General features: G+C 44.7%; 2 protein-coding genes across 8 annotated transcripts in view; one reads left to right on the top strand and one right to left on the bottom strand.

Moving 5' to 3' along the window:
* Positions 1-1,336: 1,336 nt before the first annotated feature.
* RPL11 (ribosomal protein L11) lies at positions 1,337-24,190 on the bottom strand. 3 transcript variants are annotated; one of them, XM_083173810.1, is made up of 6 exons: positions 24,161-24,190; positions 9,012-9,159; positions 8,562-8,668; positions 6,054-6,185; positions 3,465-3,575; positions 1,337-1,412 (listed from the first exon to the last, which is right to left on the bottom strand). In XM_083173810.1, the coding sequence occupies exons 1-6, from the start codon at positions 24,176-24,178 to the stop codon at positions 1,383-1,385; spliced, it is 546 nt and encodes a 181-aa protein (XP_083029936.1). In that variant the 5' UTR covers positions 24,179-24,190; the 3' UTR covers positions 1,337-1,382. The 3 variants fall into 3 exon arrangements, with proteins under 3 accessions (XP_083029936.1, XP_083029937.1, XP_083029934.1); XM_083173811.1 differs by lacking the exon at positions 24,161-24,190 and adding an exon at positions 9,767-9,912; XM_083173808.1 differs by lacking the exon at positions 24,161-24,190 and adding an exon at positions 9,594-9,665.
* The window catches only part of PPIE (peptidylprolyl isomerase E), a 37,559-nt gene continuing 23,305 nt past the window's right edge, over positions 9,952-24,205 (top strand). Inside the window, exons 1-2 of one of the 5 annotated variants that reach the window (XM_083173804.1) lie at positions 9,952-10,298; positions 23,969-24,067. In XM_083173804.1, coding sequence (XP_083029930.1) covers positions 10,220-10,298; positions 23,969-24,067 — 178 coding nt within the window. In that variant the 5' untranslated portion in view covers positions 9,952-10,219. Of the gene's footprint in view, positions 10,299-21,679; positions 22,157-23,632; positions 23,790-23,968; positions 24,068-24,205 lie in introns of those variants that run through there. The other 4 variants (XM_083173807.1, XM_083173803.1, XM_083173805.1 and 1 more) reach the window with 4 other exon arrangements.

The raw sequence follows: 24,205 nt of genomic DNA, 5'->3' as shown, positions 1-24,205 counted from the left end.
CTTATAATTATGTTGCAATCCCCAGGCACATCCAAAAAAAAAAAAAAAGGTTTCTTACAACCCTGTAGTACATTACAAAAACACTCCTCAAACTGCTGCATAAACAAACATAACAGGAACATGGACTTTAAGTATTAGGCAATTCAGTTCGGTTTATAATCACACCACTTATGACCATAGATAAAAGTTTAGGTAGACCAATTGACAGTATACTTAAGGTGCCCAGACACTGGTGCGATTTGGCTTTTATAGTAATTGCAGATCTCACTGAATACCCTTAATATTTCTGGCATGTAACCCATCTGGAATCACAGGTGATACAATGTATCATATGCAATCCTTGTCTCCCAGGAAGGTCCTGCCTACATTGCAAACAAACTGAATGCATGCAGTTGGTGAGATACATCCCAGTGTGTGGGCACCTTAGACTCAGCTGTACTGTCCAAGTACAAGTACTGAACCTGAAAGACTGCATCAGATGTACAAATATTGAAAAGGGATAGTGGAAAATGATAGAGCACCAATCAGCTTCTTAAACTGGGTACAAACCTGGAAATGTATGGGAGCACATGACAATCAGAAGTTTGCTCTCAAATGCAGAAAACACATGCTCAGACCATTTGTTTTATCAGATTTAAACAATTTGTCTGACCAACCATTGTTAGTTTTCATGAGCTTGGGAGAACATTTTTGATTGTCATATGCTCTCATGCATTTCAAGGTTTTATTCCCACCATAGATCTGTAGTTGTGTATGCACCACAACTGTCATGTCATAGGCTGGGATTCAAAATTGACAGTGAGAAGCTGGTGGTTTGTCATTCTCCATTTTATCATTTTTCCAGGCTTAGTACATCTCACCCTTAGCCAAGCACAATTTTGATGTCGCTATCAACTACAATTATCAGCTCAACTGCTACACATAAGTAGCATGCATTTGGCTTTTTGTGCAATGGAGTTCCTACAGGTGCTACCAACAGTTGGGATTTTGACTTACAGGGGCTTCTCTCATGGGGGTCAACCACCATCAGAGGGAAAATAAAATCTGGTGAGCACAGTAAAGCACCAGGCCCACAAGAGACTGATTCACTAGCTCCTGTCAGATTACCAGTCAGGATGCAGATGTCTACTGGCAGTCAGAATCCTGACTGATGGGCTGCTATACCGTACCTGTTCCAACTGGGCACAACATATGTAGTTCAGAAATAGCCAGACACATATTGGGTGATGTGTTTGAAAGCAGCATGGTCAGTTTTAAGCCAGGATCAGCACAGATGTAGACAACTACCAATGAACTTGTGTTAGTGTTGTGCGAAATAAGAATAAAAACGAACAAGTAATTATGAGAAGTTTTATTGACTGATTTATATACATTGAAGCAGCTTATTTTCCAGGGAGTATGATTCCATCGTACTACAAGAAAAAAAAAAAAAAAAGTATAAGATTAATACACGTCATATTTGCTCCAAAAGCATTGTAAATATAGTGTGAACCCAGGTTTCCACAATACATTAGCACACCAGTTCAGTACTTCAACACTGCAGCCATTAAAGACATGTGTTATCACACTCGGTTTTAGGAATAGAAAAAATTTAAACTTCACTTTTTTATGCTCTTCAGAATGTCTTGCAGTCTAATAGCAGAATTTTAAGTGCCCCAAAAGTGCTTTGAGAAGGGACCTGAAAACCCCTCTGCACTAGATTGCCAGAGGCCACACTATGATTGGGCTGATGTATTATTAGCCTTCCTAATCTGCCTGTCCTATGCTCTGTTCTTGAGCTGTGGAACATGGCGCTAATTAGGGTAATTGGGGAGAGGAGAAGAAGTCAATATCAGTGGTACTCTGTCCTCAGGACCCCACACAGTGCATGTTTTGAGGACAGAGTTTGAGAACCTGTGGCCTATATGAAATATACCACAGGGTTGCAGTGGGGAATAATAATAATGCTATTGATAACATGTCTATCTAAATAACTATCTTCTAGGTAATCACTGAGGTGATAAAGGATATATACCCAATGCATAAGATATTTGCCAAGAGGAATTCAATTAAAATTTGGCATGGTAGATCCACAGACCATCAGGGGCTGCACACGGGAGCCGCACCTGACGATTTATTGCCAACATCACAAACAAATCACTGGCAATATGGTCGCTCAGTGACCATATTGGCAGCGATATGTGCTGAAATATCCCCCCCGTGTGTACACAGCTTTAGTGAAGGAACCTAGAGACTTAAAAACCTCCAACTTAGTAACCAAGAAATCTACACATACAAATGCAGCCATACTTGCTGCTTCCGCCAGCTTGCCATATCGCAGTCGCTCTAATGAGAGCAGCTTCATCTGTACACACTTTACTCTAAACTGGTTGTCAACCAGTAAATTGTGGCAATATTTTTAGTGCTTACTTTAATAGAAGGAATTTTAATTCTAATGGAGCCTCTACATCAATGTGCAATTTGAGCCATACAATGTGAGCTATGTGATTTGGATGGTACACGTGGTGCTATATGAACCACCTAGGTTTGAACTTCAATAGTCATTTATGTGGTTCATGCACTCTAGTTCAGAAATATCTACATGCACATATTTTGCAGTGCGATATTTACTGCGGGAGCATGCATTAGCAGGCAAATACTATATTTGATCTAGATGATTTTTGAACTAACGAGGAATCTCATTTGATACTCTGTAGGACCAATTAAATCTCAAATAATGCAATTCGCTGCCTACAGGCAGGTATTAGAGGAACTAGCTATTCCCATTCTGTATATCTCCATTACAATTTTAACAAAAATAAAATAGCAGTCAAGCCTCGATCTAGATGTCCAGTAGACTAATGCTGGCCACACAGATCAACTATCCAACTAGTTGCTTGGATAGAATAAAAATATGGTACTAGATGGGAGCAAAGGAAAGTCAGAAATGTGCTCAAACCCAGGAAAATGGACAAACACATTCAGTCAAATTGTTTAAATCAAACAGGTTCAGCTACAGTACCGTGTCCGAGCGACCATTTTTGTCCTTTTACAGATTTTGGGAGCAAATTTCTGGGATAATTACATTTGCTCCCATCCAGTACCATATTTTTATTCCATCAAAGCAACTAGTTGGATGGTTGGAGGAAAGTTGGTCTGATGTGTGGCCAGCAAAAGGCGGTTATTTAATAATATCCTATTTACAACTAGCACCAAGGTTTTCTTTAATATGACTCCACCTACATAGTAGAGGCACCCCAATCTAGTGTTTTTCACTGCTGTTAGAGGTTAGCATGTACCAAGCAATATACACTGCAGACTTTTATTTTAACCACAAACAAAACCAGGTAAAATGCTGCCAAAGCCAATAGCATCTTTAGTAAATATGGCCAGCTACTATTCAAGCCAATCAGCAACAATCTTTTTTTCTGTAGGTTTATGTGAAACCAAAATATAGAAGGCACATTTTCCTTTGGTTAATTTACCTTCTGCTGGAACCAACGCATGGCCTCTTCTTTCCCAATCCGATGTTTTGCTCCAATGCTGCCAGTTTTTCGCTTTTTATCAGCAATACAGAAGCCTGGGCGACCCAGAACCTGTAAGAATGGTGTTCAAATAAAACTGATAAGACTGCAGTAGAAGACAACCTCTTGGAAGAATTTGGGCAATAAAGCCACTTCCTACTTTTCTAACACAAATACACTGCTACTTCTGCAATAAATACGTTTACACACGTTTTGAGTGTAGCAGATTGTCATAAGTGTCATTTCTACGTTTGTGCTCTGCATTTTGCCGTTACTGAATACCATCCTGTTACATCTGCAGGAGCTGGGTTTTCCCAAACTCAGCCCTCAGGGACCCCTAACAGTACATAACCTTACGGTCACAATTGACCCAAGCTTCACCTGCTAATATTTCATAATTTATCAGCCAGTATGTTTACACCTCTGCACCAATTATGAGGCCTGCAAACCATGCACTGTTAAACCACAAAACATGCCTCTAAAGCCCAGCTATGGTTTGCTGGCCACTGAAGGTCCTCCATAGCACTACTGGGGCTTAAGTATCATTGCATAAAAAAATTGCAATGTGTGCTACTGAAAAAGATAAAGCAGCTACGGTAGTTTAGTCCCACGCATGTAGTGTTTGAAGTGGTTCTTTACACTTTAGCACCAGGCACATGAAGTGTAAAAATGTAAGTTACACTGCAGCACATGATAGACTGGTGGCTACAACAATTAAGCGGTTATGTTGATTTTATAAATTAAGTGCAAGCACTCCACCCTGGTGGCAACGTAGTATCTGGAACTGAGGGCCTTGGTTTGGTCCTCATACCTAGGAAACTGCACCAAATATCCCACACCCTTAGAATTCCAGTGAGTATGGTTAGAAACCGAACCGCAAGTTACAGCCATCAGCAAAAGCAGCTGCTGGGTGGTAGTTTTAGCTCTTTAACTGGAAGCCCACACTGGAGCAAGGTGTATGCAACCACATGGATTGGTTTGAAGTTCGGAATAGGATTATCCCCACACCTGTTTCGTCTGTACTGAATTAAAGGATCAGTGAGGCCAGAAATTGTATCTGAACATCTGTATGCTGCTAGATTCCTTGTAGTCACAGGATACAAATTCTCATGTTCTCTAGCTGGAGAGAATTTAAGCCCAGTGCCTGAACTTTTTTTGCAAACAAAACAGACAATCTGAAAACAAAGCTGTTTGAGGATCATTGCAGAAACTACTGTCTACCTCCCATGAGTCAGCCACCAGCAGACTACTCAAACCATATGGGATGCTGTAACTGTACAAAAAAGGAAAAAGGGAGTTTGAAAAGGTTCACCAAGAAGCAATCTAATAAAGCACCTAAAGCCTTTATGTGCTGAGGAAAGGTAAGCCAAGTTAGATATAGGTTTATGGTAGAACACTAGTGACTATGGGGATAGGCTTAATTCACAAAAATTCTTAAGGGTCAGAGCTTTGAGGTGATCTGTTTCTTAAGAGGTCAGTACATAGGACACTTGGGCCACCAGAGTTAGAGATTTTTTGCACCCAGCGAAAGCAGGGTTTCTTCAGTCAGGCCGTATAGTTATGGAATACTCTGCCTGACAGATCTATATGTAGTGATCTATATGACAAGCAGCATTTTAACAGTTTAAACTGATCTTTAACCCTTTGCACAACCTAAAGGCACAGCAAGTGCTACACCTGTGTAATGACCAGGAAAAGCTAAATACATGCAAGAGGAAAGTTGGGAAATGAAGGGAGTTTTTTCCTTTGTAAGCAATCTGTCTAGATTACTTATAAATCAAGAACATTTTGCCCCTTGTGTATGGCCTACAGCACTGGATGGTCTCTTGCATCACCATTGCCGGTTCAGACCTTTAGGACAGTTACAGTTTTATGCGCACATTCTGTAGCGCTTTAGAGAATATTTGAACATTTACATCAGTGAAGATTTAGATAAAATCGCCTGCATGCGCTAAAGAAATTACTGGTTAGCACAGATTCTTCAGCACACATCGCTGTGTGTATAAAGTGAGGTGTGCCAAGTGATCTGTGCCAACTAGACCAGTGCTTAGCATATACTGCTTTAGTATATTAATACAGGAGAAAAAAATAAAATAAATAAGTTGTGACTGCCAATATTTGGGCAATACTGTTTTGCAAAAAGCCAGAATCAGTGAAACTGCTGTTCAGACACACCCACTTTCAGTGGCTGTTTTGCCCACCTTGGGCATTTGTCAAAATACAGAATAAGTCGATCACACCACCTTACCGGGCTGATTGGAGCCCTGGGTAAATACATTGACCACAATAAAAAGGTGCTCATAAGATATATCATGTCCTTACACGCTCCACCTTCCCAGTTTTATACCATTGATTACCATTTTACACAGCCACAAGTCAAGTTTTTTCATAAGCTAAAAAGGACTGGGTTTAGAGGATATTGTTAGTTAGCATTTTAAGGTAACCTCCAACAAAAACATTTATAGAACTTTGAGATAGGAGTGCTGCCCTATCTAGTTTTATGCAAGATCACTTCCCACCATACATAGCTACTGGTCAAGCTATACTTACCACATAGAAATCCAGCCCATAGATTCCAATGCTTGGATCATATTTGATGCCCAGATCAATGTGCTCCTGGATGCCAAATCCAAAGTTCCCAGTGTCTGAGAAGTTGTTCTTCCTCAGCTCATACTCTCTAACCTTTCAAAGAGAAATTAAAAGTTGATTTAACAAAAAAATCCACACATTCACTATAGCAGTTACAGACTAATGGCAACAATGTAGATCAGTGAAATGCTCCAGTAGATTGGCAAGTCTTGTGTCTAAAGGATTCTGGAGTAGGTTTTTGAACTGTATAGGGAAGTGTTCCATAGATACTTAACCACAGAGCTAAAACCGCCAGATGGATTTAGGGAGATTACCATTTGTATTCCATCCACATATAGCAGTAACCGTGGTACAAAAGAGAAGCTGCCTTAGAGTACCTTAGGTCCTCATGTGCTTTAACTGCAACTCAATCTTGAGAACAATTAACCATCTTTACAGGCATCCAGTAAAGACTAGAACAGTTTCGGCTGGAACAATTCGTAAAATAGCCTGGGAGGAGCACGAGAGCCAGGTAGAGGGCACCGCTCCGTCTAGGCATGATGCTACAAATGCATGTATGACTATAGGCAAGTCTGAGGGAATTATGTGCTTTTAGTGGCTTTGTTCCTCAGATGAAATTAAATTTTCAACCATCCCTAGGATAAAAGTTTCATATTAAGAAATATTAAAGTAAATAGTGTTTATACATCCTTAAGGGGCCTAGTGCATGCAATGCGATCCGATGCGATGTTTAGCTAGTACAAAAAGTATGTGCAGCACATACTTTTTGTACCGTACTATGTGATGCGCGGGAGTGCGCATCGCATAGTACAAAACGGACGGTCCGGGAACGGACCGTCTATGGGTACCTTTAGTTTTACTTTTGGGAGGCACAGGATTAACTTGTTAGTACACCATTTATTGTTGGCTATTACAGGGACCATAAACAATTGGTACTTGTTTCCTAGCACATCGCCTAATATTTTCATCTTATGCATCGCATTGCATGCCATACCACCCTGATGGGTCCTTACAATGTTAAATGGCCCCCCATACTCAACGCCAACCCGAAGCGTGGCGAGCCCACGAGGGGCGGCGGTACAGGTCCTCTGACCTTTTTATACCCCCACTATAGATGCGGCGTGGAGTTGATTTTAGATAGTGTTGCGAGCACCACGGATTACTTTGCATGTATTGCGCTTCACTCACCACAGACTCAAATTCCACGTCCCCTCGCCACACTATCTAAAATAAACTCCATGCCGACGTGGATAGTGGGGGTATGAAAAGGTCAGAGGGCGCGTACCGCCGCCCCTCACGGGTTCACCACGCTGCGGGTTGGAGTAGACTATGGGGGGCCATTTCACATTGTAAGGACCCATCAGGGTGCGTATACAATCAAAAATATTATATGATCACATTGTATGGCATACAATGCGATATTTTATTGTACAACATTGCGTCGCATCGCATACCATCATATACCTTATTTAGTGTTATGGTTTACGATGCGATGGGCGCCATGCTAGGAAACAAGTACCAATAATTTCTATTGGTCTTAAAACCCTGCAAGTTTCCCAAGGCATATCAAGGTGTATACAGTGAACAGATTTGCAGAAGCAAAGTTTACAGTGAATACTATGGCCTCAGGGCTGGGAAGAGGCAGTGCCATCTCCCACAGAATGTTACATGAGCGGTAAACATCTATAGAACACATTAGGCACTAAAAGCTTGTTATAACCATGATCAGCAAGTTGTGCTTTATACAGCAGACTTTAGTACATACTAAACCTTAAGTTTGTAACAGACTTCAGTACTTCGACTGATACAGCTTTTACACTGTCTGACCCAGGATTTGGAACATGGGTCAAACCTGGATTGACCCCTATGCCATACCGCAGCACTGACCTGGTATATTCCTGTCAGCAACATTGAAAGCAAACTAGTCTCTTAATTTTTTTTAGCACTCTTCCACTTTTGTGTTGTTCATATTCCAGTTGGCTCCATTCACACTGCACATAGATGCAGTCTTGCATATAATCGCCAAACACCAGGAAAATATGGCAGTAGAAATGCCATGGTGTGCAGTTTGTTATGTCAGGCACCTTGGAAGTGCCCATCCAACATCTTGTGTTCACTGCTTGCTGTCTGTGCAGCATACATGCTCCATGTCCCCCAACTGTAGACCAATGGGGTATGGGAGGGTTAGCCTCGCAACATACTGTTAAGTCCAAACCAGATTACCCATTAACACTGGACCTTAATGCAGTTCCTAACCTGCACAGCTCTCAAGTAACTAACTTTTATAGCATGCTTCATTTAAAAACCCAGGTGGACAAGCATTGAAGCAAAAACCCAAGGTTGTGGAAGAGTGAGGGATACGTGTTTAGTTAACCACATTTTAGTGATGTCAGCCTTAGTTGTAGACATAAAAGTAATCATTTGCTAAAACAAGCCAGTTGATAGTTCAACAAATGCTTACTAGTGTACCTTAAGACCTTTCTCTAGGATCTCCTCTGCTTTAGCACCCCGGACTGTACAATGAACTGCAATCTTCTCATTTCTTCTGATTCCAAAGGATCTCACGGTATAACGAGCTGCAGAGAAAGGACAACCCAAGTTATTACAAGAACTTGTATCATGATCATCAAGAGGCTCCAGACAGCAAGTATAAATGTGTGCATAAACTCAGCTATGATCAAACTATAGATGGTGACTACAAATCAATGGTCACTATTTTATTGTGATTATGGACCATATGCATCAAGCTTCAAAAAGTGATAAGAGTAAAAAAAAAAAAACTAGCCAGTCAGCTCCCAATTCATTTCAAACCCAGTATGTAAGTTAGAAGCCGATTGGCTGGTTTATCACTTATGGACGCTTGATACATCAGTCATCAAGTCAGTTTAGATTTTATATTAGCAGCATATAGAAACAAACCTTTAGAAAAGACAGGCGTCTGTCCAGTGAGCTGCTCCAGCACTTTGGCTGCCCTGGTCAGTCTGTCACCACTCTCCCCAACGCAGATATTCAGGCATAGTTTGCGGATGCGCAGCTCACGCATTGGATTCTCCTTCTCAGATTTTTCCTGGAGAAGGAATAAGCATTACATACAGGAAGCAGTATGAACACAAGACAAGCTTGTAACTCTGCTCACATCAATATGGCACAAGAAATGAAGTCAGGCTATTCAACGAGTAGGTAGACACAGCACAACCGGCAACCCATCAAGCTGTAGAGTACCTGACAGATGACAGGGACACAGGCAGCTCCGGGCATGGCCCCATCACACAGCACCACCACTGCAGCCACCCCTTCCAGCACACACACAGCACAGGCCTGGCAGGAGACAGTCACCAGCATTACCCGCACACATGTGTAACCGGAAAAACACGCAGAACCATCCAACCGCAGCCTCCACCCGGCGACTGGAGAATGAACGCACACACAGGCTCCATTCTCGGCTTCGGCCTACAAGTATATAACTCAGACAGAGGCTCAGCCCTCCAACTACACCCCGACCCTCAGCTCAGCTATCCGCCCAGCCTCGATCGCTCTTCCCGCCACATCCACAAGCATCGCGGGCCGGGAGACAGCAGGGAGGAGGCCGCCGAGATCCTGAGCAGCAGGAACTGATGCCAGCAGAGGATGGCGGCGGATTGTACAGCCGGTAACTCTCCACAAGCCTCACTCACCGCCATGTTGGGAGATGTGAAGAGATCGCGAGATTTCCGTTTCGGCCTTTTATACAGAAGAGGGGGGAGGGGGGCTGGGAGTGAGAGACGTGCGCTCACTGCAGCGGGTGGGTGTACTGTACTGTCCTCCGGGAACAACAGCCCTATCTCTTCCGTTCCGCTGTATATACTACCGTAGAACTAGACTAGTACGTTAAGAGATGGGCAACTCGGCTCTTTCCCGTGCGCGGAAAAGAGTCGGTTCTTTTAGACGGCTCTCAATTCTCTGGGGTTTTTTTTGTTAAAATTTTTGTTAAAATGAACAATTCCCTTCCCCTTGACAACGAGCAACCCCCACCCCACTACAGCTGGGCAGCGCACAGACAGCAGTGCACTCTCTGCCCGGCTGTCATTTCGTTCAACTGTGTGAGTCCGACGGCTCCCCCTTGACAACAAGCATGAGGCCCCCTTTGCATGAAACATGATGCCCCTGGCATCAAACATGATGAAACCCCTGGCATCAAAAAAGAACTGCCTAGCGATGAGCATGTAGGTAAGCAGCATTTAGTTGTCAAGTATGTAATGGTCATTATTGTTTGTTATATAGTATGTAATGTGCATCATGATGTGTGGCACAATATTTACTGGGCATTACAGCATTTACTAAAATGTGTAATGGGCATTACAATTTGTGGTATTTTAAACAGAAAAAAATCCTTGCAGGCTGAAAGAGGGCACTAGGCCGACTCACAGCTAGCAAGAACCCCGGCGCTTGAGGTCTTTAATCAAGTGAATCTAAAGCTGGCCATACATCAGAAAGATCGATCTTAAGATCGATTGCGCTCATGATTGTGTACAATTTCCCTTGAAATCCCCGGCAGTCCTTGGTGGTTTTTGGACACACAATCTACACACAATCGATCATACAATCAATCATACAATCCATCTACTGCATGATTGTGTACACAAGATGTGCACACAATCTGCATACAATCCATCTTACAATCAGTCATACAATCCATCTTATGATTGATTGTATGATTATGTACATAAGATGTGCACACAATCTGCATACAATCCATCTTACAATCAGTTGAGATTGTATGATTGGGTACAATATCTTTCTGATGTATGGCCACCTTTAGACACAAAATAAGGTCGGTTTAATATAAATCAGCTGCTGCAGATAACACCTGTAGGCTTGCCTTGGCCCACAAAGAAGTTACAAGACACAGAAAAAGGAAGTGGTGTAAATTGCGCTGCTGAATATATGTTTTAAATTTAAAAATACTCCAAATAAAGGACTACTGTGCAGAAAAATGAATAAGTCAGACACACTGCTTAAACAGTATAAATTTTATATTAGATTAAAAATGCATTAAATAATACACAAAAATCAATACATAATAGAAAAAATACAGATACAAGATACAATAAGAAAAATAAATAAAAAAATAATGTAAAATACAGAACAAACTGGGGGGGGGGTTAGGTATATACTGTAGATATAGATTTTGAAAGGAAATTGGTTCTAAAATAGATTTTTAAAGGAAGGATTACAATGTGTGGTATAATGTTTAATACCACGCCCCTTTTGTTATGCCACGCCTCCTTTACATGAGGCCAGGGATTCGTCATGAGAAGCCGGGGGTCGGGATCCTGGCATTCAAAATCCCGAACGCCGAAATCCCGACAAGGGGGGGACGTGGATCGCTCCCCCTTGGGGCTCGCTGCGCTCGCCACGCAGCGGGCCCGGTGCCTCGCTACGCTCGGCACACTAATTTATTCTCCCTCCGAGGGTGTCGTGGACACCCACGGGGGGAGAAAGTGTCGGGATTTCGGCGTTTGGGATTTTGAACGCCGGGATCCCGACCGCTGAGATTTAAACTGCATCCCGAGGCCAGGCCCCCTTTCTGAATGTGTACTGATTTTGGGGGGGGGTTTGTTGCTCTCCGGGTAGTGCACTACCGAAATGGTGGTTGGCAAGTTGCCGTCCTAGATGGTATTAGGAGACGCTGGAGGATGGTCTGGTTCCCAAGATTGGGGTCCTCACTAGAATGCGCTGATCCCAGGAGTAGTTGCTGTGGTCAATTTTCTCGCTGGAGGAAGATCTGATTACCTTCTTGGATGAAGGGTCCTCACGATAATGCGGTATTAGATGTCCACAGGGTGCGGGTTGATGACTCCCAGTTGGAAATGGGAATAAAACTGGGATCCGGAGGGTGGCAATGAAAGGGAGAGCTTCCTGGAGAGTATCAGATGAAGGGGGGGGGGGGGGCAGTAGGCAGAGTTGAAGATTCTTCCCAGTCCTTAGTAGTAAAAGCAAAAGCAAGGGGGGGACGTGGATCGCTCCCCCTTGGGGCTCGCTGCGCTCGCCAGGCAGCCGGCCCGGTGCCTCGCTACGCTCGGCACACTAATTTATTCTCCCTCCGAGGGTGTCGTGGACACCCACGGGGGGAGAAAGTGTCGGGATTTCGGCGTTTGGGATTTTGAACGCCGGGATCCCGACCGCTGAGATTTAAACTGCATCCCGAGGCCAGGCCCCCTTTCTGAATGTGTACTGATTTTTGCCCTCCAGATGTTGGAGGGTATGTATATATATATCACACTTCTGCTGAATGCCGTGGCCGCACCATGAGTAACAAAACTAAACAGTTTTTTTAAATATAATACTGATATTATTATTGTTATGATTGACGTAGAAGGAAAGAGCTGTGAGCCACCAGTGAGGCTTTGTGCAGCCAGCAAACTATGAGCCGCAAGAGCTGAGCCGGGAGAGCGGAATTATGAGCAGAGAGAGATGGTGGGAGGAGTCCTTGATCCGTGAGTGTGACTGAGCAGCGGTTTCTGGAGCAAGACAGTTCTTCCAATCACTGACAGTCAGTGATTGGAAAAGAAGAACTGTCTCACTCCAGGAGCCGCCACGCAATTTAAACAGCTCATGACAGAGTCGGCTCATTTGGAAGTTGACTATTGGAGCCAGTTCTGCTGTGAACTAACCATCTCTATGTTGCACGGCTAATTTATGCTGATAGTTACATACCTCCCAACATGACGCTCTCCAGGAGGGAGACGTTGCCCTGCTTCTGGACTTTCCTCCTAATTTATGATTACCATCACCTGTGTTGAAGCACCTTTCTTATCATTTAACCTGTTCAACACAGGCGATAGCAATGATACATTATGAGGGATGTCCAGAAACAGAGCATTGTGTCCCTCCTGGAGAGGGTCATGTTGGGAGGTATGTAGTTACCACCTGTATACACCGATTCTGTACAATTTATTTCTATGAAAGGACAAATAAAAGCAAGCAAAGAGAATGGAAATTAGAACAAATATACTCTGTTGGGATTTTACCTAGACATGCTGCATACCTCCCAACATGACCCTCTCCAGGAGGGACACATTGCTCTGTTTCTGGACTTCTTCCTTAATTAATGATTGCCATAACCTGTGTTTCTTAGCAATTAACTTGTGTGAAACAGGTGATGGCAATCATATATTATGAGGGAAGTCCCAGAAACAGAGCATTGTGTCCCTTTTGGAGAGGGTCATGTTGGGAGGGAGGTGCTGTAACGTATTATGTGCTAGAATTGCTGGCAGCATCAGCATGTCAGAAATGGCCAAAATATAACAAATAGGAATTTTTTTTTGTCAGTTTCAATGAATATGGATCAAAGGTGCAGTACAGCAACATACAATTTGTATACGCTTTAACTTTAAAACCCTGTAAGAAGCTACAGCAGTGGTTCCGAAACGGTTGGCCCTGGCAACCTGGGTTGCCGCAGAGTGCTTGAAGGGGTACCCTGTGTTGGTCCGGGACCAATTAAAATTATTTATGGTCAATGTAACAGGTAAAACCAGTTCTTGTGACTTCTAATTATGAAATATGTGGATAAACAGAAGGGAATCATGTTCTCACCACAAAACTACCTAAGTATGAGCAACACTCATTTAATTGAATATTTTTTTTTCTTAAATTCTCAGAACCAAACTTTTGGCCTGGGGTACCGAGATACAAAAAAGTTTGGGAACCACTGAGCTACAGTATTGTTAAAGTTGAGTTGCACACACGCCATTTTAGGATAGTATGGCCGCCATTTTGGTTCGCAGAGTTGCGCAAATAAAGTATACATACCCGAGTCTGTGTGACAAAGTGGACCAGGAGCGCAGCCATACTATTACACATAAATTCATAATACCATACTTACACCAAATAAAATATAGTTAATTAAAGGTTTAGAGCACTACACATAGTTTAATCAGCATTACATACTTCTGTCTGTATAATGCTTGGTACCGTTACGTTCCGTTTCTCATGCGCAGTGCTCCGGTCATTGCGAATAATTCGCAACTCATACGGTCCGATAGTTACGGACAAAATCTATATTCCAAGGACTATTTCTGTTAAAATGTGTGTGACAAAAGAATCTAGATATAACCGGTTCTTGTAGCTATTTACGACCCCCGACGACGATGCCAACACACAAAGGACTCCAAAGTTCACTCCCCCTATGCAAACCAGGTGTAATACTTTGCCCCAATCACTGAGGACTGGACATTCGAACTCTGACCAATAGGAATGGCCTTTGACCTCCCCCTTCTGACCCTATAAGATAGCTAACCTTGGGAAAGAAAACAGGCACAGGATACAATCAGCCAACGATACAATAAAAGTAAGTACAGGGAATGCAACCGTTTACCGTCTCAAATATGCGCAGCGCAGTCCGGTCGGAGCTCGCTATATTCAGATTGAACTATAGCCCGGTCAATGGTAAGGGATAGAAGCAGTCCCTCCAGAGCCCTTAAAAAATAAATCTCAAGTGTACGGAGCCAGCTACAGAAACTGCTCCTAGCTCACACGCAGTTATCCCTGAATAGAATGCGACATAAATTTTATCTCTTAGGCCAGGGGTTCCCAATCTTTTTGGAATCACGGCACCCTATATCAGAATTTTTGCACGGCACCCGTAGGCCAAAAAATATATATATACAATTAAGTAGATTGTGTGTATATGTGCTTCTTAGGATCAGTTATATCAGGGGTGTCAAACTCAAATTCATCGGGGGCCGCATCAGCAGTTTGGTCACCCTTAAAGGGCCGGTTGTATCTGTAGGACTATGTGTCCACTCTTTATTATCATAAAAGTGTCCTTCATACAAGTATGTCCCAAATAATACCACTGTAACTCAGCAGTAGCATTTACCTCCTGCTATTGCTGTGAACTGCAGTGCATTAGGGCACACGCTGCCTGCACAGTGGGGCAGCACTCAGTCTTAGGGCATATGTCCTGCTTATTATCATGGGACACAGCAATTAATGAAGGGCTGCACACACACATAGGCAGAGAGTTTGACACTTACCCGCTCTGATGCGTCCACTCCAGTCTGAGCTGCTCCACCACCAAGGACACAGCTGCGCTCTCACACAGGTGCATTTCCCCCTCCCTCCTGTGAGTAGCGCTCCTCGCACTATCTATCCAGGAGTGGGGGGCAGCGTGCTCCCGGTCACTGTGCAGTGCACACTCAGCAGTAAGTGACCTGGAGCGCACAGCAGCAGCAGCACCATTCACCACGACGGACCAGCTCTTTCCTCTCTCTGGCTCCTATACAGCAGGTGGGAGCGGAGGAGGGGTTGATGACCGGCAACACTGCGCTAGAGGGCAGACTTTCTCTGGCTTGTAGGCTGCCGCGCATGCGCTGAAGAGGCGGCTTTCTTGTTTAAAAAAAATTCGAGAATAAAAGGTGAAGGCTGGCGGCGGCTGCGCGGGCCACATGAAGAGGTCTGGCGGGCCGGATTTGGCCCGCGGGCCTTGTGTTTGACACCCCTGAGTTATATGGTAAAGGGCAGGATTTGGTTTTGATTGTACACATATTGTATGATTGGCAGCCACCAGCACTGGTTTTGTCCATAAATAATTGATCATAAATCATTTGAATTGGTCCAGGACCACCAACCCGTGGCACCCCTGCAAGTGTCCTGAGGCACCCCAGGGAGCCACGGCACACAGTTTGGGAACCACTGTCTTAGGCAATAGATCTGGTAGAATGCTAGCCCGTAGACTTCATGCCCAGCAGGCTAAACATAGGATTAAACATGTATTCTCTCCTACTAATGACATTTTTTTAAACCCTACAGATATCACGAACCAATTTGCATACTACTACTCCATATTATACAATTTGTCGTCTGATCCTACAACACCTCAGCCCACTAGCGTAACTAGCTCTTCCTTTCTAGACTTGATCCAACTCCCTACTCTCACCCCTGACCAGTTAGCAACCCTCAATGCCCCATGGTCCCCTATGGAAGTCCAGTCCACTATTAAATCCCTACCACGTAACAAAGCACCTGGTCCTGACTGGTTCATTACAGATTTTTATATTACATTTCGTGAGCTCCTAACCCCATATCTGACGACCTCTTTAATGAGTTCTCTTCCCTGGGTGCTCTCCCTCCTGAATTACTAGAAGCTCGTATTGTGACCATCCCTAAGTCCGGAAAAGATCCGGCATATTGCCATAACTACTGACCCATAGCACTACTAAACTGCGACATCAAATTGTTTGCCAAATTGATCGCGGTCCACATTAACCAGTTTCTTCCACTGCTGATCCACCCGGACCAAACAGGATTTGTACCGGTGAGACAGGCCTTGGATAAGTTTTCAACCTGATTGACTCTCTCTCTAGGGACCAGGATTTACTCCTTTTGTTGCTCGACGCAGAGAAGGCATTCAACAGGTTGAACTGGTACTATGGGCCTTATTCTAGTTCACTCTTTCTGACAAAATCCTTCATAGATGGACAAATCCATGTGCACTGCAGGGGGGGGGGGGCAGATTTAAAATGTGCAGAGAGAATTCGATTTGGGTGAGTTATTTTGTTTCTGTGCAGGGTAAATACTGGAAGCTTTATTTATACACTGCAATATAGATCTCACTTTGAAGTAAAACCCCACCCAAATCTAATTATATTTGCACAAGTAACATCTGACCCACCTGCAGTGCACATGGTTTTGGCCATCTAAGAAGGATTTTGTCAGAACGAGTGAACTAGAATAAGGCCCTATATGCGTGAGGTACTCACTCGCTTTGGTTTTAAAGACCGCATCTTAACCTCCATTTTTGCACTATATAGCTCCCCTACGGCCCGGGTGTTCAGCAATGTTTTTTTTATCCAACGCATTCACTATCACAAATGGCACCAGACAGGGATGCCCCCTATCAACCCTGATTTTTGTCCTTTCAATTGAACCCCTTGCTGCCACTATCCGCAACGATATGAACTTCCCCGGTCTGAAGATTGGCCCTTTTTCCCACAAACTTAGTCTCTTTGCGGACCATGTCCTGCTTTTTGTGACCAACCCCACTGCCACGCTCCCTTTCCTCCACTCTACTTTAGACGCATATAGTGCTGCCTCCTACTACAAATTCAATACCACAAAAACAGATGCCTTCCCTATTAATCTTTCGCCCTCCCTAGCTCACTTGCGTACAACATAGCAGTATAACTGGCAAAAGGAATCTATAAAATATCTAGGCATATTCATTCCTGCCCACTCTTCTAAAGTCTTCTCCGCAAACCTTACCCCCCTCCTCGCATCCCTAACCACCATATCTAAATCTTGGTTGGCATACGATGTCTCATGGCTGGGCCATATGGCTGCGATTAAGATGTCCCTTCTCCCTAAACTAATGTACTTGTTCCGCACGATTCCATACAACTTGCCGAAAAAATCTCTACAATTGTGCACCTCCATTTTAACTAAATATATCTGGTCTTCCAAGCCCCCCACTCTAGCCCGCACCAGAATGGTACTCCCAAGAGCCCTAGGTGGATTGAATCTTCCCGACCTATATTGCTAGCAAGAAGCCTGCCTTCTGGCCTCCCTCAAATACTACACTAAGGGCCATATTCTAGTTCACTCTTAGAGAAAATTTTCGTCTCAAATGGACAAAACCATGTGCACTGCAGGTGGGGCAGATGTAACATGTGCAGATAAAATTAGATTTGGGTGAGTTATTTTGTTTCTGTGCAGGGTAAATACTGACTGCTTTATTTCTACACTGCAATATAGATCTCACTTTGAAGAAAAACCCCACCCAAATCTAACTCTCTCTGCACATGTTATATCTGCCCCACCTGCAGTGCACATGGTTTTGTCCATTTGAGAAGGAATTTGCCTCTAAGAGTGAACTAGAATAAGGCCCTAAGCCTGAGGCACCGATTGGGTGGGTAGATATTGAACAAGCCTCTGTCCCTTCCTTCCCTCTTAAAGACCTGCTACGGATCCCTAAACCTTTTAAACCAGACCGTCTTACCCTGCTCCCATCTACACAAGCGTCTTTAAAAATCTGGCACAAACTGTCTGCCACCATGCCCTCACCAGCATGCACTATCTCCAACATATCCATCACGACTGTAGCAAGGCTGATCCCTTACCTCAATTTGCATAGGTGGACAGCTCATGGTATTTTTCTCCTTAGCGATATTCTAGATGGAAACTTCCTTCTGCCTTTCCCCTCCATACAACAAAAATTCTCCATCCCTTCATCAGAAATCCTACACTATTTTCAAATTGCGCATTGGTGGAAGTCGATTCCCCCTACCCTCATCTCTCCGACACACTCTCACAGACACTCCTCACCTGGCCCTTCCTATCTAAACCCAGAGGTGACATATCTTATTGGTACAAAATTCTGATAACCCCCGATGAGCCTCCTAAGTCCGGTGCCCAAAAGAAATGGGAACTGGATTTGGGCATAACCCTCACCCCTGCCCAATGGCGAAAGATTTTCTTATCCTCCTATACCATGTCCAGGTGCCTCAACCACACTGAAATGCATATTAAATTGATAAATAGATTATACCTCACTCCTGATCGCCTCCATACATTTTGGCCCTCTTGTTCCAATAAGTGCTGGAGACTATGTGGCAATATAGCTCATATCTATCATGTCTTCTGGTCCTGCCCAGCGATACTACAGTATTGGAGTGATGTTTTTACCTTAATCAATACAGTACTCAAGATGACAGTTCTGCCTGACCCTGCTTGGCGGTGCTTCATGTTATCAGAATCAGAATCATCTTTATTGGCCAGGTATACTTGCGTATGCTTGTAAATTTTTTGTGGTAACAGTGCAGCATCAATCAGGGAACACAAAGGGGGTGGGAAGAGAGGCATAAACATACATCACATACATTTCACATATATCTAGAACAGTTCGAGTTAGTATATGGTACGTTCAATACGGTTTAGTTGGTGGACAGCTATTGGGAAGAAGCCTTTTGTAGTTCTTGTCGTCTTTGCTGGGATGGACCTAAAACGTCTGCCTGACGGAAGGGGTTCAAACAGGTTGTGGCCAGGGTGTAGCTTGTCCGCCAAGATCTTTCCTGCACGCTTATTGACCCTGGCTATTATCCCCTTTGATAGTACGTATTGGGCCATATTCTCATTGCGACTCGTGCCAACCTAGCTCAACAGTGGAAGCAACCTTCCCCTCCATCATTATTGAAAGTTATTCTTAAAATGAATTACCACTTCCTCATGGAAAATTAATTTATGCCATACTCTTATACAGCAAATTCCCCATATGTGCGCTGGACCCTTTGGCACACATATGTGACAGAGGGCGAAGGAGCCCAATATTTCCCAAATTCTTCTCAAACTGACCCACTCCAGTTTAGCATGAATGAAACCCCTACCGACTAACCGCTGGAATTTCTATATGCATCATTTTCATACCTGATACACATCAAACTATTTATCCCCAATTCTCATATTACATTTTGGGTCCCTCAACACCCTCATCTTGTTATCAGCAGTGGTGCAAGTAGAAAAAATTTCTTGGCGGTACTGTGTCGTGCGCCGTAGGAGCGCACCAAAAATGGGCGTGGTCATATGACACGAGGGGGAGTGGCTACATGACAAAACTTTAAAACACAATGACATTTCTGTTTGGGCTTGTGCACATATATGCCCCCACAGTGCCAGATATCATTTACCCCCACAGTGCCACACATATATGCCCCCACAGTGCCAAGTATGCCTTCAGTGCCAGATATGCCCCCACAGTGCCACACATATGCCCCCACAGTGCCACACATACGCCCCCACAGTGCCATACATATGCCCCCAATGTGCCAGATATGCGCCAGCAGTGCCAGATATGCCCCTGGTGCCAGATATTCCCCCACAGTGCTTAGTATGCCCCCAGTGCCACACATATGCCACTAGTCCCAGATATGCCCCCACAGTACTAAGTATGCCCCCACAGTGCCACACATATGCCCTCACAGTGCTAGGTATGCCCACAGTGCCGCACATAAATGCCCCCACAGTGTCACACATATGCCCCTAGTGCCAAATATCATATTCCCCACAGTGCCACACATATGCCCCCACAGTGCTAGATATGCCCACACAGTGCTAAGTATGCCCCCAGTGCCACACATACGCCCCCACAGTGCCATACATATGCCCGCAAAGTGCCACTTATGCCCCAGCAGTGCCAGATATGCCCCTAGTGCCAGATATGCCCCAACAGTGCCACACATATGCCCCCAGTGCCAGATCTGCCCCCACAGTGCCACACATGCCCCTAGTGCCAGATATCATATGCCCCACAGTGCCACACATATGCCCACCTTGCCAGATCTGCCCCCACAGGTCCACACATATGCCCCCAGTGCCAGATCTGCCCCCACAGTGCCACACATGAATGCCCCCACAGTATTCACCGTCAGGGGTTCTCCCCCTCCTCTAGTTCCCCGCCGCTGCTGCCTGCATCTTCCCTGGGGCCGCTGTCTGCTTCTTCCCTGGGGACTGGAGGGGAGCGCATCTTCCGTGTCTCCACTCTCCAGCCCTGGAGTCTCTCTTGCGGGCTGGCTCCTGTTTAGCTGCCAGCCCGCGAGCTCTGATTGGAGAGCAGGCGTCTGTGTCACAGTGACACAGGGAGGGGAAGGGAGATACGCGCGATGCGCTCCCCTCCCCTCGGAACGCTACCAGCTGTGGCGGGGCGGCGGTGGCCACGCCCCCGCCACTTCCATATGCGCGCATGCGCATTGAGCATTTTTGGGGGCATTTGTTATGGCGGTACGGGGTACCGGCAGTATATCTTTTACCGGTACGCCGTACAACCCCGTACCGCCATACTTGCACCACTGGTTATCAGTGAAATGTTATTGTTATATATTTTAATGATGTCCCTGTGAGTTATTGCTGGTATTATGCCATATGACAGTTTCTGGATGTACCCCATATCCACCCCTACCCCCTTTTCCCCCAATGTTCCCTTTTTTACTTCTGTACCCCATATAAAACTGTTTCTACAATAAAAATGTATTGATGGAAAAAAAAAATATTACACTTGAAACCCACACTGGGGGTGGGGACACTTACATATGACCCACTTGTCATTTATTTTGACTAACAAGGATTTGGGCAGAAATAGGGTGATAAAATGGGCATGGGTCCCAGGTTTCATTTTTTTTAAATAAGTAGCTGTAGTCCTGCAAACCAGTGGCCCCCTGCATCTCCCCTGCAGCAGTCCACTGCTGCACTGTTTATAGTGCATTGGGGATTGACCTCGAAATGTTGACCAATATGGAATAAACTTGGTCCATCTTTTTCACTGCTACTTACAGTCCCTGAGTGCCCATTCTTCATATTGCTATATTGGTGGTTTTGTGTACACAATATCTAGAGGTTGGCACCGGGGCAGGATAATGATCACAGCTCAAGTAAGTCCTGAATGACTGTTCTCACTTCTTGAAAGCATTAATTCCCCACAATTTGTGGCTTTTCAGGGTTTCCCCTGAAGACCTGCAAATTGTGGGACTTGCAGTACTGGGTGCGGGGCTTGATGATGTGCTGCTGACAGTCTCCTCTCTGGGCTGTTTAACCTTTGCAGGACACCAGCTAATTATTCAAAACAATGACATGTGGGACCTATGCTAACTTTAGTGCCCTATTTCTTCCCAAATCCTTGTTCAAATGCAATTGCAAGTGGGTCATATGTGAGTGACCCCCTTGTGTGGGGTTTGTTTCATACTGTTTGACCAATGCTGTTTAACCCTTGCAGGACACCGGCTTCTTATTCAAAAAGATGAAATCTGGTACCTATGCAGACTTTAGTGCCCTATTTCTGCCCAAATCCTTGTTGGTCAAAGTAATTTGCAGGTGGATCATATGTAAGTGATCCCCTTGTGTGGGTTTCAAGCATTCTTGCCTACTTCTCTATTCTCCCGGGAGAAGCCCAAAGAGGAGACCAGATTGTGCCTGTCAGGGGGGCGGGATGAGGCTGACATCACCAAGCCCCACCCCTTTGGAAGTCAAGACAGGACAATTGCCCAACTTCCCGGGGGGACACGATTTTCGGGAGACTCTCTGCCATTCCAGGAGGGTAGGCAAGTATGATTTCAAGTGTCATATTGTTTGACCAATGCTGTTTAACCCTTGCAGGACACCAGCTACTTATTCAAAATGATGAAATCTGGGACATATGCCCCTTTGCCAGCCTATTTCCTGACTAAAATTACAAATACAATTGAGATTTGTGTCAGATATTTTAGTGTTTGTACAATAATAATTTAATGATCCTGCTTAATTTAAATGCTTTAATATTAATATTTTCTGTATAAAAAGCTGGATCACAAATAAGAAGTGAATAAGAATCTGGCTGAATAAGAAGCTAACTTCAGCCTCGTTTCCTTTCCGTGAGCTGAACCACCCAGCATCTGAAAGCGGCAATAGACTGCCAGCCTGGTTTCACATTATGGATCCGATTAATTACCCAGTAAAAAGTGGAGAAGTTATCGTCAGCAACCAATCAACTTTGAGCTCACGTTTATTATGCACATTCTAATGATGGGTACACACCAGCACGATGCAGGTCGTTAAGAGGTTCGTACAACCCACTCACGATCAGTCGTTTCTCAGAACCTACCTGCTGCATGTAGGATCTGAGAAAAGACCTAACAACCCCCGGAGCTGAGCATCGGTTCGGGATTGCATCAGAACGGCAGCGAAAGTGCCCAAAACATGGCCAATTTACATACAATAGGTCGAGATTGTATCTAAATTGACTCATTTTGGGCCAAATCGTCCTGGTGCGTGTGTACCCCACATAAAACGGGAAGCGGTCAACTATTAGAATGAACTTAGGTCTACATTCATTAGGTCGACCCCACTAGGTCGACTGGCAGGAAGGTCGACCTGACTTAAGGTCGACATGACTTAAGGTCGAATTTGCATAAAGGTCGACTGGTCATAAGGTTGACATGGGGTTTTTCACTGTTTTTTGAGCCGACATGTGCCGACAGGCGGTATTTCATGCCCTACCATCCACTAGGGCGTGGAGGAGGTTATTAAAGCTGTGGCGAGCGAAGCGAGCCATCGTGCCCGAAGCATTGCGAGCGAAGCGAGCAATGCGAGGGTCCGATTCTCATTGCCAACTGTGTCCATGTCGACTGTGTCGACATTCGGATAAAAAAACAGCGAAAAACCCATGTCGACCTTATGACCAGTCGACCTTTATGCAAATTCGACCTTAACTCATGTCGACATTGGCCCATGTCGACCTTAAATCAGGTCGACCTTCCTGCCAGTCGACCTAGTGGGGTCGACCTAATGACTGTATACCTAAGTTCATTTTGACAGATGTACCGATTCCCATAAAACAAAGGGAGAAGCTGATTGCTTGATATTCGCAACTCCCGCGCTCTTTACACTAATTGATACATCTCGCCATTGTATAATAACACGAACAAACGCAAACTGTATGCGCCCTGGAAAACACATGAAGCCGTGGCAGCGTGAGAGCGTAGGAGCTGGAAAAGAGACCAGACCAGAGTCACCACCAGAGACTACTCCGCCAGCAACAGCTGCAGTTTGGCCACGCCCTCTAGCGATAGGCGCGGGGTACGCCTTCCCGCTGCAGCTGGGGGTGACGTAGCGTAGGATGTGAGGTCAGAGGGGAAAGGTAAAGCTCGGCGTAGACGCAATGCAATATGGCGGCCACCAAGCGGGTGCTGTACGTGGGTCAGTATAGTGAATAACGTGTATACATGGAAACGCGCTAAAGCAGCTGCGGCGATTATTTCTGTCAATAATATTACAGCGTGACATTTTCGTCCACTCTGATTAGTGCTGTGGCCAGGGCAGCAATGTTCCTGTATGTGCCGTGTACTACTGACATGCCTGTTCTCTCTTATAAATAGGTGGCCTAGCCGAGGAGGTGGATGAGAAGATACTGCATGCGGCCTTTATCCCCTTCGGAGACCTCACAGACATCCAGATCCCCTTGGACTATGAGACAGGTGAGAGCGCTTCTGGCTGCTATGCCTGATCACTACTGCAGCCGCTCTGCGTTTTCCTCAAATAATGGTTACACTTTGGAAAATGTCACTTACCACGTGCGACCTCATCATTGGGATAATGGGGCATAAGAGTTTCAT

The sequence above is a fragment of the Crinia signifera genome, chromosome 2, assembly GCF_055691185.1.
Source record: "Crinia signifera chromosome 2, ASM5569118v1, whole genome shotgun sequence".
Taxonomy (NCBI): Eukaryota; Metazoa; Chordata; class Amphibia; order Anura; family Myobatrachidae; genus Crinia; species Crinia signifera.
This window is presented reverse-complemented; position numbering and strand designations above follow the sequence as displayed.

What these genes read in the sequence shown, in the direction of transcription:
- RPL11 (XM_083173808.1), bottom strand. Translation starts at nt 9,650, where the DNA reads ATGCTTGTGGATGTGGCGGGAAGAGCGATCGAGGCTGGGCGGATAGCT. An exon ending in GACGCCTGTCTTTTCTAAAG is followed by an intron (nt 8,669 to 9,011) that starts GTTTGTTTCTAT and finishes CTTTCTCTGCAG; the next exon opens with CTCGTTATACCGTGAGATCC. An exon ending in TGCGTTGGTTCCAGCAGAAG is followed by an intron (nt 1,413 to 3,464) that starts GTAAATTAACCA and finishes TTTTTCTTGTAG; the next exon opens with TACGATGGAATCATACTCCC.